The 17,520-nt window shown below is 39.3% G+C and overlaps 1 protein-coding gene across 2 annotated transcripts in view; it reads right to left on the bottom strand.

The window, feature by feature from the left end:
* Nucleotides 1-13,915: 13,915 nt before the first annotated feature.
* Nucleotides 13,916-17,520, bottom strand: part of SNX9 (sorting nexin 9) — a 45,207-nt gene continuing 41,602 nt past the window's right edge. For both annotated transcript variants that reach the window (XM_026077082.1, XM_026077081.1), the window contains one exon: nt 13,916-15,964. In XM_026077082.1, coding sequence (XP_025932867.1) covers nt 15,917-15,964 — 48 coding nt within the window. In that variant the 3' untranslated portion in view covers nt 13,916-15,916. The remainder of the gene's footprint in view (nt 15,965-17,520) is intronic.

Below are 17,520 nucleotides of genomic sequence, written 5' to 3' on the forward strand. Positions count from 1 at the left end.
CCTGTTAACTTACCTGTGCTATAAATTGTGTTGAAGATAATGTCCACACTGCATTTATACTTTATACTATATTTTTAAGCACAGTTCTTTTGCTATCTACTGATAGCAATAGAACAGTAGATAGCAGTAGATAGCAAAAGAAAATTCAGCTGTTATTTTACCTGCAAAAGCAAAGTTGCCTATGGGAAGTTGTAATTTTAGAGTGCTTCTTTGTTCTGAGTCATTAATCACTTTGGTTCACATCTCCAACCCCTTCCCTTCCTGACCCCTCTGTTTACCTCTGAAACATGCTGTGCTTTATAATGACTCCCACTCCCAGGTCTCTGGTAGTGGATGTTTACAGCATCTGGATAACTGCCTTACTCAAAAAGAGTCCTGCATGCTGACTGTAGCAGGTGGCACTGTGCATCAATTCAGAGGTGCATTAGAAAGGTGCAGAGGAGGAACAGTAGGGGTGCTGCAAAAGAGAGTTAGCAGAGCTGGGGAGAGCAGGATGCCTTGGGCTTAGAGTGCTACCTGCCTGACAGAGCTATGTGCACCCCATATCCTGGGCTTTGGGGAGTAGAATGGGTGAGTGTCTCTGCAGCATTACTTGACTTTTGATGTGCTATTGAATAGTCTTTGCAAACACTGGGACACAAAAAATGCTTTTGTGATATTTTTAGTCTGTTTGTTTCTAGTGTGTATTTGTGTGCATCCAGCATTATGCAACTAGAAGCAATGGTAATTTAAAAAAACTCTGAATCTAAATATCAAAGATTACTTGCAAGGGCACTGCCTGGAGATTTATGGCCACTTGCACATAGCCTCAGTGGTCACAAATTCCTCAGGAAATGTGTGTGCCCACAAGGTCATTGAAAACATTTTGTTTTTCTGCCTTTTCCCAGAAACTTTTGATTTCAGTAAGTAAGGAAGAAATGGGGGAAATGCCTGAGTGCAGCTTTTCCTGCACATGACATTCAAAAGAATTAGTAACTGCTGTTAATATGCAAAACCTTTTATTGTTTTCACATTTTCTAGTTAATATTAGAATAACTTGTATTTAAAGCTGAATTTGCCACAGAGAAGCATTTGCAACATTTGTAGGCTAAAATGCTAAAAGTGTTGCTCTGAAAGTAGCTGTGAGTTTTTAATGCCACCTCTTATATACTCAGTGAAATTGAGAGAAGCGGTTTCTATTCTAGTTGGTTACACTTGTCTTGACTGTGCAAAGAACTTTGTGTGCAAAAAAAGTGTTATTTTGTTACAGAGACAGTCTGATATACTTGGAGCTAGGTCACTGTTTCTCAACAAAAAGTCAGTGACATTTCCTTTAAAGTTACTCTGAAAAGAATAAGAAGCACAAGTGATAAATTAGTATGCAAGGGAGAGGGGTGGGTTAATAAAACAGACTGAGATCCCAGTTCAGCAAGACACTAAAACATATCCCTAACTTTAAATAGTAGACTCAATCTCACAGCTCCTTACTGGGGTGAGACTTCTCAAGTGAATAAACAGTGCAGGTTCAGCTGCTAAAGGGGGCTGGACTGGAAGCCAACTGGCTCCAGATGTAGACTGAATAAGGGCCTATCTGGCTGCAGGCTCTAGCTGCAGATTGGCAGAAGATTGGTCTGTAAATTCAAGCTCAAATTGCAACAGAAGTGGCTGAGAGATGCTATGGGGGAGTGCTAACTGTTTTATAAATGCTGCTAATGAAAAATTGTGTTTCAAGTGTTGTTGGGAGGCCAGTGGAATTTCTCGCCTCTTCCACGTATATTTTAACTGTGTGCATGGTAATCAAAAGTGATCTCTCTAGAGAGGCAGATTGACTCCACTCACAGGTACTAGCCTTTTCTTATTAAGAGACTATTTTCAGTAACAGCAGCTGTTTTAAAGCTTAACTTTCTTCATCCCAAAACTATGTGCAGATGAGTAGCATTAGTCAGACAGCATTTATTTAGGCAGTAATAGTGACCAGACAACCAGATACAATTTTTATTCTTACTTCCAGACTGACATGCTTATGATTAGTTGTAGGTATGCCTCTCTCATGTTCAAAGCACTAGGAAGACACAAAATTTTCCACTCTTTCTTGCCTAGTTTTCTGGAACTCCTTATAGGAAAACCAAAATGCTTTGTAAAATGAAAACTTCAGATTTAAAGTGAACATGTTAATATCCACACAGGCAAAGACACAGCATGCAAGTTGGTACCTTTATTCAGTGAGTCTTTGCCTTTTCTTATCTTCTGACAGACTGGGTACACCTGTCACACTGTGGCACACTGTGCACGCAGCTGATTAAACATCAACCGTGAAAGCAGAATTTCATCATTGCCCCGTATCCAGCTATATGGTTTTGCTGAGGTGGAAGAGGCCGTCCTCCTGTCTATAAATCAACTATGAAGAAAACTCTAGATAGAGGCAATCCCAGATTGCCTACTGTGGCATTTCTCTAGTGTATGGTACTGCCGCTGTCCTAGATAGGGTACTGGAAGAGTCAAACCATTGGCCCAATACACCAAAGTCAATCCTAATTTCATTCTTAAATAAAAATTGAACTATTCTATTGACTCTCCATACCTGTAAGAAGAGAGATAAACGTGGTTGTTCGGAATCCATGAGTTTCATTTTAGGTTGAGATGTTTTAGTTAGCCAGACAGAAAGAGAAGAAAGTGAGGGTGGAAATTGCAAGAATACAGCAGGAAGCAAATTATGATACAGAGGATGTACCTAAAATGTAAATAATTAAAAAGAATAGGAAATGGCCTTGTATCTTTTAGATTGAGTCATAAAAAATTTGGAAAGTTGAGGAGAAAATGCAGAGGATCAAGTCACAGCAGGGTTTCCTATATATTTGGATAATTTTCAAGGTGAAGTACGTTTTATTTCTTGAGAAAATATTTGCTTCTGATCCCTCTTAATATGATTCATTTGTAATGAATTCTGTTAACACAAGACTCTTTGGTTCTTTTGTCCCATTGAATAATACAGACTCCACATCAGAAAAGAGGAGCATATGGAACAGATGAGTCCTACAATGAGGCACGTAAAATTGAGAGAGGTGGGAGGAGAGGTCAGGAAGAATTGAGTTGCTGTGCCCAGTACATAAGTCTAATTAGTGTTAATTTATTTAAAGCTCATTGAACTAGAGTTTGCCCTCAGTGTGATCAGACATTCAGGGGAGAGTATCTCCTATGGAATTTCAGTGTGTAAGCATTAGTAGAAGTTGTTTGAACACCCATGAGGATAATGAACTCAGTTAACATGCTCTGTTTTCAGTGTGGGCTGTTTAGAGTTGTAGTATTTTCTAATAGGCTTTTCTTAGTTAGCTGAGCACAAGCTCCTTGTGTTTGCAGAAATGAATATGTAAAAGTAATGGAGACTGATATTTCTTAAATATTCTCTCTTTCCAACTCTCTCTTCTTGCGCATATAGCACAAAGCTGAAGCAAAACTAAGGATTTTTTTGTGAACAGAGGACACAACCAGTCTGTAAAAAATTCTGATTTGTTCAGGTATTTGAACAAAAAAAGAGGAAAAAAAAGAGTGGTCTGTCTGGACAATATCACTTTTAAAAATCAAATCATGGCATAAATAGATTTTTAGAAACTAAGTGCTTACCTGGAAACATGAATTCATCCTAAAGAGCAAATGAGATCAATGCTTTCCAAGAAAAGGTAACTTTGGAGAATACAAGGGTAAAAAGTCTCAGTCGCTATTCTTTGACTCTTATTTGATCTTGGATAAATTAATACATTACCAACCTTTTACTTTTTCAGTACTGCTCTTCAGAAAGATGTCACAGCTCTTTAAAACCACTTTAAACACAGTGTGTGACAGCACTGATCTGTGTCAGCAGCATGGTGGAACACGACAGCTATCTAGCAACCAGTACCACAACTACTGAGAAAAGGAGCCTTATATTTCTGTGACTAGTGAGCTAGTATTTCTCCCAAATCTTGAATATAACTGAAAACTGCAGTTCTCATATGCAGGTTCCATGGGAAACATTTCTGAGGTTCAGGATTTATTTGCTGCATCTTCCTTAAGGTGTGGATTTTCTAGCTAGTGCCTTTAGTAATAGGCCACTGGTTGTATGCCAGATAATAACCCACATAGGAAAATGCCACGTATTCAGTCACCATCTCAAAGCAACCCAAACTCTTGCACACACAGCTTCTCTCTTCTAGAATCATGTCAACATTTTTTCCATTTTACCTGTTTCCCGTAAAACATATATGGTGCTTTTAAATTCAAGTCAGGCCCGTTTCTCTCATTCCATATTATAAAGAGATCCTGTGCAGTATTTAAATTTCCTGATGTTTTAGAAAGCCCTGTCCATGAATTTTCAGATGTAGGAGGGGTTTCAGACCAAAAAGCAAGGGGAGCAAGGGGTAGTGGAATAACACATTCACATGAAGGAAGGAGAACATATTAGTTTTACCAGAAAGATGGAAGTTTTTCTTTTATTAACTATGTTTTCTGTAAATTTGAAAAAGCTTGTAAAAATGGCATAGGGCAATAAATATCAGGTATTCCTTTCCCTCTCAGCAGCTTTGTGACAAGTGGACTTTAACCAAATAGTTTGAAGGAACAATGAATATGAGCTAGTTTAAGTCAGAATACTTAATGGTGTTCCTCAGTACCACGCCAGCCGTAAATTGGAAAAGGATTAGCCTATGTAAGAGAAAGAAAAGCTAAAGCAGTAACATAAAGCAAAAYGGAGGGGGGGCGGTCAAGCTATTCCACTGCCCCATAATTTCTTTGAATCTATATGGTGAATGCAAAGTAAATGACATACGATTTTCTTGAAGGGAAAGGAAGACAAGATAACACTATGGAAAGAGGTGTTATCTCTGTCAGTTCTGCTGTAAAAAGGCAGCTGACTAAATAGCACAGAGTGTGAAGGAGGGGAACAGGCCAGAAAAGAGAACTGAGGAAGTACCATGGGTCAATGTTATTTGGACAACTGTTTTGACTTTTTAAATTATACCTAATGCGCCAATGAAATCCATGGACTATGTGTATGTACAAGTAAACATAGATAGGCTTTCATTCTTGCTAGTCAATATTTGATTCTTGACAGTTTGACCTGTTTACGTGTGTCATTCTCCTCCACTAAAATAAGATTTTGCATTGCCATCTTTTCTAGTCTACACTCTGTTCCTAGGATGCTGTCTCACTTTTGGTCCCAGCCACCATTTGGGGCTTACTGATATCCCAGTAGTACCAGTGACCTGGGCAGGCTGGTGTGTTTGGGCAGGGGTGGGCACAAAGYGTGGGCAGGTTGCATTAATCTCAGTATTGGTAAAGCAGGGGTGGGGGGAGACTACATGTGAATATGTCTGGATAAACTCTGCAAAACGGGGATTTGGTGGGGAACCAGCTCCTAGGGTGTGAGAATTACAGTGTCATGTGTTTACATTGGAGGGGGCAGGGGAGGCTGGAGTGCCACACCAGTGTTCTCATTTTCCCCTCTGTTTGACTATTACTTTCAATCACAAGCCAAAACTAACAGCCCTGCTTTTGTCAGGCAGCCAGTCCATCATCGTTCACCTCATGCAGTGGCTGTCTGCTGCTGTTTTCATGATCTGTACTTCATTAGCTCTTCAGATTACCTTCCTTGCTACCCTAGGCACCAATTTCATTTTCTGTTCCTTACCCTGCCATCGCCCTTCCTCTTCTGTGTCCCTACCCTTCCCATATCCGTGCTTCATTCACTACTGCTTTTTCAGTGGCTCTGCTGATCATTGGTTTCTGTTCTTAGTGATTCTGATACAGTAGGAGAGTACTTGGTCATTCCTGCAATCGCTTCATGTGTCTTTAATAATAATAAAAAAAAATAATAAAAATTTTTGATTCAATGGCAGCTTTCCTGTGCTCTTTTTACAGAGTAGCTATCTTGGATAGGATTCTCTGCATATTTCAGTAGGAGTTCAGCTGAAGTCTCTCTTCAGTCCGTCCAGAAATTTGAGGTAAACTTCAGCTGTCCTGGAGATTTATTGCAAACTACATGGAAGGGCCAGTACTGGTGCAGATCATTTCCACATGGAAACCCTGATTCACAAATTTCATAGCTTGCCTGAATAAAAGCAGGGATGCTCTATGAGCCTTAAATTGCCTCCAAAAAGCGAGAACAGCTAAGCTTCGTTCAGTCCTAGAAATCTTCTCTCAGAAGGCATACCCTGATAAAAGTAGTAGTCCTGGGTAGGCCAGGATACAACATAGTACAGATAAGCTATTATAAAATGACTACCCTTAAGCAACCTAAGGGACTACTCTTAAGCAACTTAAAGAGGCAGATCTATGCATGTTCAATGGAGTTAATTAAGATATATATATTTTTTCATCATCATCTGGTCTTGACCCCTTGCCTAGTGCTGGCTATTGGGTTCCACCTAGTGATGGCTGGAGTTGCACAGGAGAAAACACTCAGTTATCCTGGGGCAGATTTCCAGGGCTGTTTACTAACTGTGCCAGAAACAGCACTGCACGCACACACACCCACACATTCTCACTCTTTCTGTCCACAAGGCCAACAGATGCATAGCAGCAATACAGCCACTTTTGCAAGGCATGGAGCAGAACGAATAAACTGGAAAGTCTTAGCTTGCTCCGCACAGGGCCAGCTAAGGTGTCACTGCATCCTGAGGAAGGGGAGGGGGGGCAGGGAGAGAATAGCAGACAGTGACTGTGCGTGTCTCTTGTGTTTACCCATGCTGCAGAAGGGTTTAATACCAGCCTGTGTACCTCACATATGTGCATAGCCAGACTGGCTAATTATTGCTCTCCTGCTCCAGAGCGGTGAGACTCACAGCCCAGGGACCTCCCCCCAGCTTTGCTGTGCTAACTGTGCAGCTGCATGTGTCTCCACAAGCTCCCCAGCAACCCTCCAATACAGGTTTTTCTACTGGCTGGAGTATCCCAGGCCTCCCAATGTTGGGGAAGTGATTATAATGTATGGGCATGTTATTAATCATTCATAGCATTATCATGCTGAGCCTTGGCCCAGGCCCCCATGCTGAGAGGTGCTATACAAAGATGAAATGAAGAAGTCCCAGGTCCAAAGTCTTTACAGTCTAAACATTTCCTCCTCCCCCCCCCAAAAAAAAACAAACAAACAAACAAACACAAAGCTTTATTCTACTTATATTACAGGGTTTCTTTGATGAAGGAGCAAGAGCAAATGTGCATCTGGCTCCTGCCTGGTCTGTCAAGACTGGCATCACTATGTTCAGTGAATTAAAACACCAAGATTTTCTTTATTTTAATCAGATTCCAAGGTTAAGGCCCCAGCTGCACATTTGAGGACATAAGTACATCAATCAATTCTGGTGACTGTTCAGCTTCCAGCGTCACCTGCTGATGCAAAGCTTCCTTTCTTTTAGCAGTTCTCATTCTTCTCCTGGTTCTAACTAACTGAAGTGGGACAGAGATTGGTACAGAGAAGAGAGAGAGCAAGCATGCTGAAAAAGGAGGAGAGGCATATTTAGATGTTCCTTGTGAATACAGAGCGCATACTCAGCTTCAGTTCAGATTGCCCAGGGCTGAGTCCACCAAATCATAATGCAGTGAACTTAGTAGCCCCAAGAGAGGCAGAATTTTAGCATCCAGTATTTTTGTTTGTGCTATCCAAAGACTTCTTGTAGTGCTGGAGGACTAGTGCTCCAATAGCCTGCAAGAGCCTTTCCTGCACTGAGTTGCTGTGCCCCACAGCAGTAGAAGAGGTTCCACATAAGGTGGTAGAAATCATGCCCTTTAATCAGTGCTCAGCTCTGCATAAGGCAAAGGCAAAACAGGGTTCAAACAGTACTGGAAATATTTCTACAGGTCAGAGACAAAAGTCAACAGGGAGCAGGAAGAGGCAAACCCTCTGAGAGCCGGAAGCTGAGTCAAGTGAAACAAAGTGGGAAGCAATGACTAGCTAATAGAGTAAATGTCTGGAAAGAAACAAGGTGGGAGAAAGGACAAATGAGGCATCAGAGGGAAGACACTGCCTCTTAAAACACACAGCAATACTCTCCTAAGAGTCTCGTGAGAGATAATCACCTTGGAAAGCCATACATACATACATACATACATATATGAGAGCAATATAGTCATTTCCATTTTCCTCAGGTTAAAATCCTGTTTTGAGAGCTGCTAACAAAGCCCTTGCAGTGAAAAATTGATAACACTTTACGACAACGGATAAGGGCAACTTACAGACAATGCAAGAAAAAGGAGTGTCCCTTCATTGCTTCATTGTGCCTTTTCTCCTTTGCTAGAGCTGTGCCTCGCAGTGGAGCCAGCTGTTTTCCCCAGGACTCGCTGGGGGTTAGTGCTCCTCATGGAGGTGGGTGGGAACAACTATCTGCTTAACTTGTACACCAGGTATACTTGGGGCTGCATTACTCTTGCAACAACATGCCTTTTTTCTTGCACTACAACACTGAGGTTTTTTTGTTGTTTTGTTTTCTCCACAACACACAACTCCTTCAGGAAGGACTGTTTTATTTTACTATTTAAAAGTGACTAAAAGCCATTAGCAACTTTTATTAGAGATAGCAACTCTTAAATAATTACAGTATAAACATAGCATCTCGCTCAGAGAGGAGCTGTGCCAGACAGCACCTACAAACAGAGCTTTTCTGAATTCTTCTCTTGTTCTAGGAGCAGATCCTAAATCCCCTCCTTAAACGACTGCAGTCCCTGTGAGTTGTCCTTCTCTCAGGCTGATTTATACCACATTTGAATCAGACCTCCAACTCCTTCATCCACCCTGATAACTTATTTTCCAGTATAGCAGCCTTTAAATAGCAAACTCCTGTAACTGATTGTGAATTTGGTTTAAATTTTGGAAGACTTGCATAAACATTTACATTAGTTTTGTTTTGTTTTTCTCTTTCTGCCAAGAGTTAAGACTGTGTTTACTAGACTGGCACTAGTCCCTACTCCAGTAAAGTTTATCTATTGCTAAAAAAGCATAAACATGCTTATACTAAGGAAAAAGTTTTTTATTCTTACCTCCTTCCCAAAGTTTTTTCTTGGGGAGGTAGGGAGGGAAGCCTTTGCTTAAGTTTGCAATTTGAATCCAACTAGGAAAGTGTTGCTATTTAAACAGGGAAGACAAATGAAGAGTTTCCTTAACTTCTCACCTTTCTTTGCAAGCATAATGAATCCTGAGCAGTTCAGTCCTGGCAAGGAGAACCTGAAGGGAACCTTCTGGGGCACAGTGTACATCTCAGCAACTCCATTCTAATAGCAGCCTGTTTTATATTTTGCTACTATATTGTAACAGCTGTTATGTTTAACTTCTCACTTCTCTTCCAGCTGCTGAATTTTTAAACAAAATCTTTACTGAGCTGAAAAGTATTCTACGGGAACTAGACACCAATCAGAAAATTGTCCCTCATCTCTGTTTGGCCTTCACCTTTGAGGGGCCTTCCCTTTTGGCAATGGTCTAACTTGGTGAATCATACATAATGCACTAAGTCTGCTAGAAGCTTGATTTATTTGCTGACTATGGGAACAAGGATGGTGCATTAGCAAGTCAGGAGAGGAATATTCCTATTGAGGAATAAAGCTCCAGGAGAAAAGTCAGATTGTTTAGCAGTATCATTTAAATTACTGTTTGTGGAAGAGAACAGTATTTTTAAAAGCAACTTGTATATTTTTGGCCATTATTTAAATAATAATCTGCCAGTTTGCAGGTGGGTATAGAATAATACGTTGGGGTAATATAATCATAACAGTGGAAAGCATTAGTATGCATTGTAATTATGCAAAGATCTTTTCCTCCTGATTGCTAATTTCACTGAAGCCCTGAACTTTAACCAAGAGAATACTGTTTGGAGTCTGAATAGGAAGGAAATATAGGCATTCCTGAACACTTCAGCTGGACACATTCTTCCCTCAAAAATGTAAGGCAGAAAAATAAACATAATAAAGGGAAGCATTTTAATTAACCTTTCACTTAATAGGATTAGAAGATGAACTTCTGTCTATCTAGAACTATAAATATTGCAAACAGTTTCATGCTTTGTTGAGCTGTTTTTGATACAGCAATAGTTTGCATGCTATAGTCCTAGAATCTGCTACCACTCTTGTATATGAAGACTGTACAGTACAATAGCTAGTACCTTACTAGCCTAACCTAGTTATTCTGACATAATTCTAAATCTGAAAGAAGCCTGATAAATTTTAGCTTCTGCATTAGAAGCGCTGTTATGTTTATCATCCTGTTTCTTCCATGGCTTTCTTTTGTTTCTGTTTTAAAAAGCAAACTGATTTTCTTCAGACATTCTACTAGAATTGGTCACAAATAAAAAGCTTGCCCCTCAAATTATAAAGGTCCTGTTTTCAGTCTCTCTATCCTCTCCTTTGGCACAGAAAGTATCAGAAAGTGCTCTTCACAGGCCCTGTTCTGTAAACTGCAGTCTGCTGCCTGACTATTTTCAGATTTCCACTAGGTCATCAAATTCATTAGCCATTGAGGCATCATATAAATGCAGGTTGATACAGGAGTTGCACTATGATAGGCAATTTAATAGGTTATTCTTGCATGTACAGGGAACTTTACCACTGCAAACCATCCAGAGCTCTGGAGTTAGGCAGCAGTTGAAGAGGGGAGATAGGGGAGGGGGTGGGGTTACAATTTTTAATTTAGGTGAGCTTCAGCATCAAATTCCTTCCTCAAAATTAATAGTTGGGTTCTGTTCTCAGCCCTCCTACCTTCTTGGCATGTGATAATTGATTTGTCCCTCAACTGCCCTATCAGTCAGATACAGAGAGAATACATATCTTAGTACAGGTCTTTGACAGCAAAAGGTGAAATATTTGCTCCCCCCTTCCTCCTCCCTCCCCTCCCCCCTGCAATAACATTTCCTGTAAGGAAGCCTATAGGAAAAAAATCACATATATTCAGACTAGGTTAACTTACTGAAACCACAGGTGTAGGAATTCTGCTCACCTGGTGCTTGCTTTCATATTGCTCCATTCTTTCTTAGTTGAAGGCAGACATTGTTCTTTAGCGGGAAGAAGTCTGAAGAGATGCGATGAGACACTGAAACATCAGAAGGTGGAACATTCCCCTTGGTCAGACATCCACCAGGAGGCTGCGTTTTGGTCCCAATACACTTGACCTCCTTTTGGTTTAGATAATGCGCAGAGCTCTTCCTCCCCTGAGTTCAGTGCCACATTTACAGGCACAGCCTTTCTGCTGGTCACCTTTCAAGTAAATAGGATCATACAGTCCATCTGTGCCACAGTTCCAGGACCAGGGCCAACCCTTCAGATCCTAGCAGCTTAAGCACATCCTTTCTAGGTAGTCCAGTATGGTGGAATCGGTGAGTTTTCCTGAGAGACATATTATGGCTGAAAGTGTATACAGATTACAAAATATACAGGTAGACAAAACAATAGTGACCCTTCTTTCACTGCTTCTGACTTGTCTTTAAGGCAGATCTTTTCAGGACTCCCTGAAAAGGAATTAAAAACTCCAAAGAACAACTTTACTTCTTTTCAGACTTGCAGACTCTCTCTGTCTTTTCAAGCTCTTCAGGCAATGCTCTTCTAGTCTCCTGGCCAAACCTCTTCTGAGCTGATGATAAATGCTCTTTTATAAACCTCACTCCTCCCTTCCCCTTTATCGATTCTGTTAGATGGTCAAAGAACCTGCCTGGTTACCAGCTCACTTGGCAGATCCCTTTTCTCAGTTTGACCCCTTTCTTTGCTGTACTCACTGTCCAGACTTGTTAGCCCATTTGAACTGGCTCAGCATTTGTTAGGTAGCACAAACATTGCACATTCCTATCTATATATGTGATACATATACACGAATGCACTTTTTGCTCACTTTTCCCCTATTCTTCACTCTTGGCGAGTGTCTTTGGGAACAGGCTAACAACTGAGGTCATAACTAATGTACAAGTGAAAAGAAATCAAATCTTTCAATACTTTAAAAAAAAGTCTCCAGTATTTTTCTGTATTTTCTGTAATTTTTATACACCTACCATTTTGTCACTATTCCAATGATGTTTTAACTTCCTGGTGCTAGCAACTTACTGCGTTTTGTAAATTCTACTCTGTCATACGTGTTTAGGAGAACTATCTCTTGGGAATAACAGTCCATAAGTTACTGTGAGATAGACATATTTCAGAAGATAAAAGAAACCACTGGGGAGTAACAATTCTAGATTTGGGTCTACTGAGATTCAATTACAACAGAAGGTAGTATGAATTAAAGGTAATCTTGGATTGATAAATGTTTGCTAAGAAAAAATAAATTCATTAGCACATAATTTTAAAAAGTGAATAGTCTGTAAAGACAGCAGGTGTAAGAGGAAAACTAAGGGAAGCAAAAGTCTGCTGCTAATAGAAAATAATAAATGATACACAACATATTGCTTCCTTGCTTCAGCTCTGATGGAAAAGTCTGTGACTTACTGAAATGTATTTTAAGAGGACACAGCCACAGACCAGAACAAAGAAAGAACAGTATACAGTAAACATAAGATAGTTGGGTTCAGATTGGCAGGACCTGGTTCAAAGAAAGCCAGTTTATCTTGAAGCAAATACATGCAAACCAAAAAAACAGAAGCAAAAACCCCTCTAGATGACAGGAACCTGGACTTCAGAAAGAAATTCAGTAAAAATGTGGTAGGCCTACTAGTGTGAATTTGAAAGAATGGGAAAAAAAAGTATTTTAAAGAAAATAACCAATCAGAAAGATTAAAAGCAGGCAAATGCATCATATATCTTCATAAAACAAGGAAATGATGCTATCAATCTAAGTTCAGCGTCCCAAAGATGCTAAAACAAATAGTTAAACAACTGATGTGCAATTAGCCATGAGATAAAATGGTGAAAGAAAGCTAACCCTAATTTACTGAGAAGAATCTATGTAAACAGTCAAATATCCTCCTCTGACTGGTAGATTAGTCTAATTAATAGCAGGGGATATACAGGCACAATACAGTAGGATTTCAGTAACAGTTTTGACAGTATCTTACATGCAAATCTCTAAAGAAATTTAAGGGAATATATTCTAAATATGATGGCTATTAAGCCATCAAAAAATAATCTAATTGCACTAAACAATACTCTTCCAAAAAACCACCACCATATGTTGTAACAAAAATAAAATCTGCTGCTGCAGACTAATCCCATGTAGTATATGTTCCTGCAGACAAGAAAAACAGGTAATACTTCCTTTTGTACAGCTACATCTTGATAGTTGAAAAAAGAATTTACTATTTTAGTAGTAACTGAATATCAAAATATAGAATTTAAAACAACACCTAAGGCATTTGGTTTCTTTTAAAAAAGCTTTGGGATAGTGTCACTGTTTAGATATACCTCACCTTTGATGAAAAGCATAATGAGCCAGGAAACAGTTTTAAGGCTTTTCAGTATTTCCAGAGATTAATTATTAAGTTATGACAAATTAAAGGAGGGCAACTGCTCAAGTCCTACTGAAACTTGGTATCCTTGTTTTATGGCTGCCATCTTCAGTACAAAGATTTTCTATAGCTCCCAAATTGCCCAACCTAACTATGCCAATATTCATGTGTCTCACTGGAGAGGAAAATGGCGGGGGGGAGAACGGGACAATCTAATTTCTAATCTGGGTCAACACCGTGCTAACACAAAACCATGAATACACAGTAGTACTGTGCTCCACTTCTTATTTGCAGTCAGAAGGGATCCATCAGCCACAAGAYGGACTGACCTAAATAATGAGAGCTTATAACATACACGTAGCCTTTGTTGTTTTGCAGTCACTAGCTCTATTATACCATTAAGTTTTGATGCCTGCTTCATGGAAGACGCATGGATGCTTTCTTATTCCTCATGTGGCCAGTGTGTGTAAGCTGATGAAGAGCTGTGAGTATTTGCCTCCTACTGCATCATCCTGTTAAAAAGCAATGTGATAATTTTAAAGAAAAAAATAGCCTTGTAGATAGACATAAATATTTATTATCAGTTTAACTTCATTTTCCTAGAAGTCCTTAAACAGTTTTGCTTTTTGCCAAAAAAAGTGTTGCATCTCTGACATAGTTGCTAAGATCATAGCTTCCTTGCACCGGAAATGTACAGCTTACACTCAGATTCCAATACAGTCTGTTCAGGATAAAGAATCTTCAACTTTAGTGCATACAGAGCTATTCAAAGATTGGTAAAAAGACCTCCCTTCCCTCCCCCAAATTAAGAATCTGTTACAAAGACATTTCTTTACCAAAAAGTGCATATAAAAATGCTGAAAAAAAATGCTGGCTTGAAAAAACTGATTTCAGAATTTACTGTACACATTGTAACAATTTATTATATAAGCTGCTTCTACATGCAGGCAGATCTTACATTTGGTGTAAAACATTTATACACATTCTTTACAGTTTGTACATATTTAAACGGCTGTATCAAACAACACTGCACTATGGAATTTTGGAAGCAGAACAACTAAAATTGGGAGGAGGAAAGAAAAAGACAATGCTTATAAAATGTGAACAAAATCCGTGACACTGAAAAGCATCTGGACTTAGGTTTAGTCTTGTTTTGGTTTCAGGCTGTTCAGGCAGACCCAGATTTTTCTTCTGGGACACAAATAACACCAATGCAAAATAGAATAAGGCAACTATTCAACCAGCAGACTGTACCCGTTACTTAGAATGGCTTGTGGGTAAAATGCTTTTTTTTTTTTTTTTTTTTTTGCTAAAATGTTTATGTTCTATGCATATTTTAGCAAAAACAGCATTTTGGCTTTCCTGATTGCTTATGGCATTAAGTGAATTACTGTAGTTGGTACCCATTTTGAACAGGCTTTTTTTTCTCCTTTTTAATCCCAGGCTCCAAATGGCATTACACTAATAAGGAAGACGACAATGGGCCACTCATTAAAATGTGATAAAGCACAGAGTTTGCGCGATAACTGATGATGTTATTCAGCATCTTTGTCACCTTTTAGTTTGCATTAGAAACTAATAAAATGTAAACCCAAGCCAACAACACACCGTACAGCTATGTGAAGACCTGAGCTTTGTAGGAATTTTAGTACTTTTACCAGTACGGGTTAGATGTGACTTAGTGTCCCCTTTGCTGAAAAACTCAAAACTCCTGAAGACATAAAAAGGAGGCTGGCTCTGTACAGCACTGAAGAGCACTAGTGCTTCATGGCATAACATTTGAGGGGGAATCAAAATGCTGGTATGGAAAACTTGTCTTTCACTCCTTCCTGAATGGCTCTTTCCTTGTTTGAACTTTGTCTTTTACACAGTGCATAGCGAGGAAGAAAGAGCCTGACACAAGCTCTGAGGCTTTATGCCATAAGAACACAAGATTTAGTTATGAAGAAAAGAAGAAAGGGAAAAGTGAATGAGTATTTACCAGAAGTCATAATGAAAACAGTATGCCATGGCTGCATATGGGAAGCAAAACTTCTAAAACAAAGTGTTCATTCAGGAGATTATCATGAATATGTACCAGAAACATACATGAATATAATTCCTCCTGGCTACTGAATTGCCAGCAGAGTGCTGAATTTGATATAATGAGAATTAAAACAAAGTCACTTTTTCAAGTGTGTTTGCTTTCCCACTTTAAAAAACTTGTAATTCTGATGTTGATTAAGAGTATTTGGAAGAACATCTGGTAGATGCAAATCTACATGTAGTCCATGGCAACACATTAATTTGATGATTTGGATCCCAACAACTGACAGCATTATTTAGCTGCTTTTATTAAATAATGATACAAAGGGGAGAGCATTCAAAAAGAACCTAAATATCTGATAGATTTAGACTGATAAAGTAAACATTTTAAATCATTTCTTTCTTTTTTTGCAACTGATTTTTTTGGTTCATTTTTGGCTGGCAAAGGCTAACAAGTTTTTATTGGCATTGCCCCCCAAATCAGAAAAGCACTTCGGAGTTGTTCTTCATTGTTGACTATTCCTTATTCTCTACATCACGGGAAAGCGACTGAGTGCCTGCCTCAGCTTTTGTGCAATCTGAAACAAAGAAACAGAACATGTTAAATATGTAAAGTATACAGAAATAAGATTTCAGGTTGAAAGATTAAAACAATGTTCCCTCATCTTCCAGAAATGGCAAAGTGCTTCCTCTGCATCCCTGATGCATACAAAGCTGACAGCATTGTACATTCAGCTGCTCTATTAATACAGCAGATACAACACGGTACCTAAGCACAGGGAGTATTGTACAGTCAGTACACCTCAACTCTGACCTGTTGGTACTTTCTTCACAAATTCAAACAGATTTTGAAAAGGACCAGCTGTCAGCACTGTCACCAAAACTATTGTTTAGACTGCAGTAATGCACGACATTGGTCTTGGAAGACAACTGTCTGTTCAGGAGAAACATCTGCTGATTAATAACTTTGACTGGTAATGACTGAAAAGCGTTCCAAAGTCTCTGATGTGGTTCTTCATGCTACTAGGGTCCCTCAAGCTGCAACCCACCATCACAGTGAGGACTGCTTTGATTCCATGTGTTTTACTACAGGTATTCTAGTCCAAAATCCCTGGTAGACCCAGGCATGAAGACAATTGAAGTAGCAGCCCTTTTTTTCCTCCAGATCTCATCCAAGGTGTAAATTATGTCCCTCTGTATCATTTCACTAACAGTATTCAGATTACCCATTCTAGCTGAGCAAAAGAACAAGAGCACAAAGAAAAAATCTGTAAAGGGATTGCTTGATCCAGGAGTCTGGGTCTCCACTAGGCTTCTCTCCTTCCAGTAGGAGCACTGTTATTACACAGAGAGCCTGTATGAATTTTCTGTGGCTTGTTCTTTTCTACATGCTGAGACACCAGAAGTAGGTGTCCTTTCTAGTGTATTTTCATGTACAACATAGGCACACAGGCAGGGATCTGTCTTTGGGTCAAATAGGAATTTTCTTTTGGAATGTTTTAAAGCAGATAAAAATCAAATTCAGAACTCAATCAAATACACTGTCCCTTTTGGTGCCACATTCTCATTTATATTAAGAATGTTTTACTCCACTCTTGTAGAATATACAGGGAAGGAGGAAAAACATGCAAGAAAGATTTTCTAGCAATATAACTGGCATTACATAACCCTGTAAAATAGACCATTATATTTTTTTCCATTTGGTCTGAATTCATGATTTGAAAGATTTGCCCAATAAGAGAACAGGGTTATGAAAGTTGCATGTACTCCTCCATGTCTGTTAAACAACTTAAGAGTCACTAGGATGGTGTGGGAGGCAGATATGATAGAAAATGTGGACTTGCATTAATGCTCCATTGTCTTTTTGGGTAGAACTAAAGAGAAGTCTGGTAAAACCTGGTTATGGCAGAGSGGAAAAAAACAAAACAAAAACAAAAACAACCCCTATACCTACAACTTGCCTTGGCCAGTTCTGCCTGCTGTGAAAGCAACATCAGTCCCAGATCATCTTGCCTGCTACCAGCAGGCCAGAGAAAACCAGTTTTTCTCCCTCACTCCTGGGGGCTGGGGAACCAAAATAACCCTAAAAGAAACAGAAAACCCCAAACCACCACACACCCATCTAAGCAAAAAC

Source organism: Apteryx rowi, unplaced genomic scaffold, assembly GCF_003343035.1.
Source record: "Apteryx rowi isolate R43461 unplaced genomic scaffold, aptRow1 scaffold_448, whole genome shotgun sequence".
Taxonomy (NCBI): domain Eukaryota; kingdom Metazoa; phylum Chordata; class Aves; order Apterygiformes; family Apterygidae; genus Apteryx; species Apteryx rowi.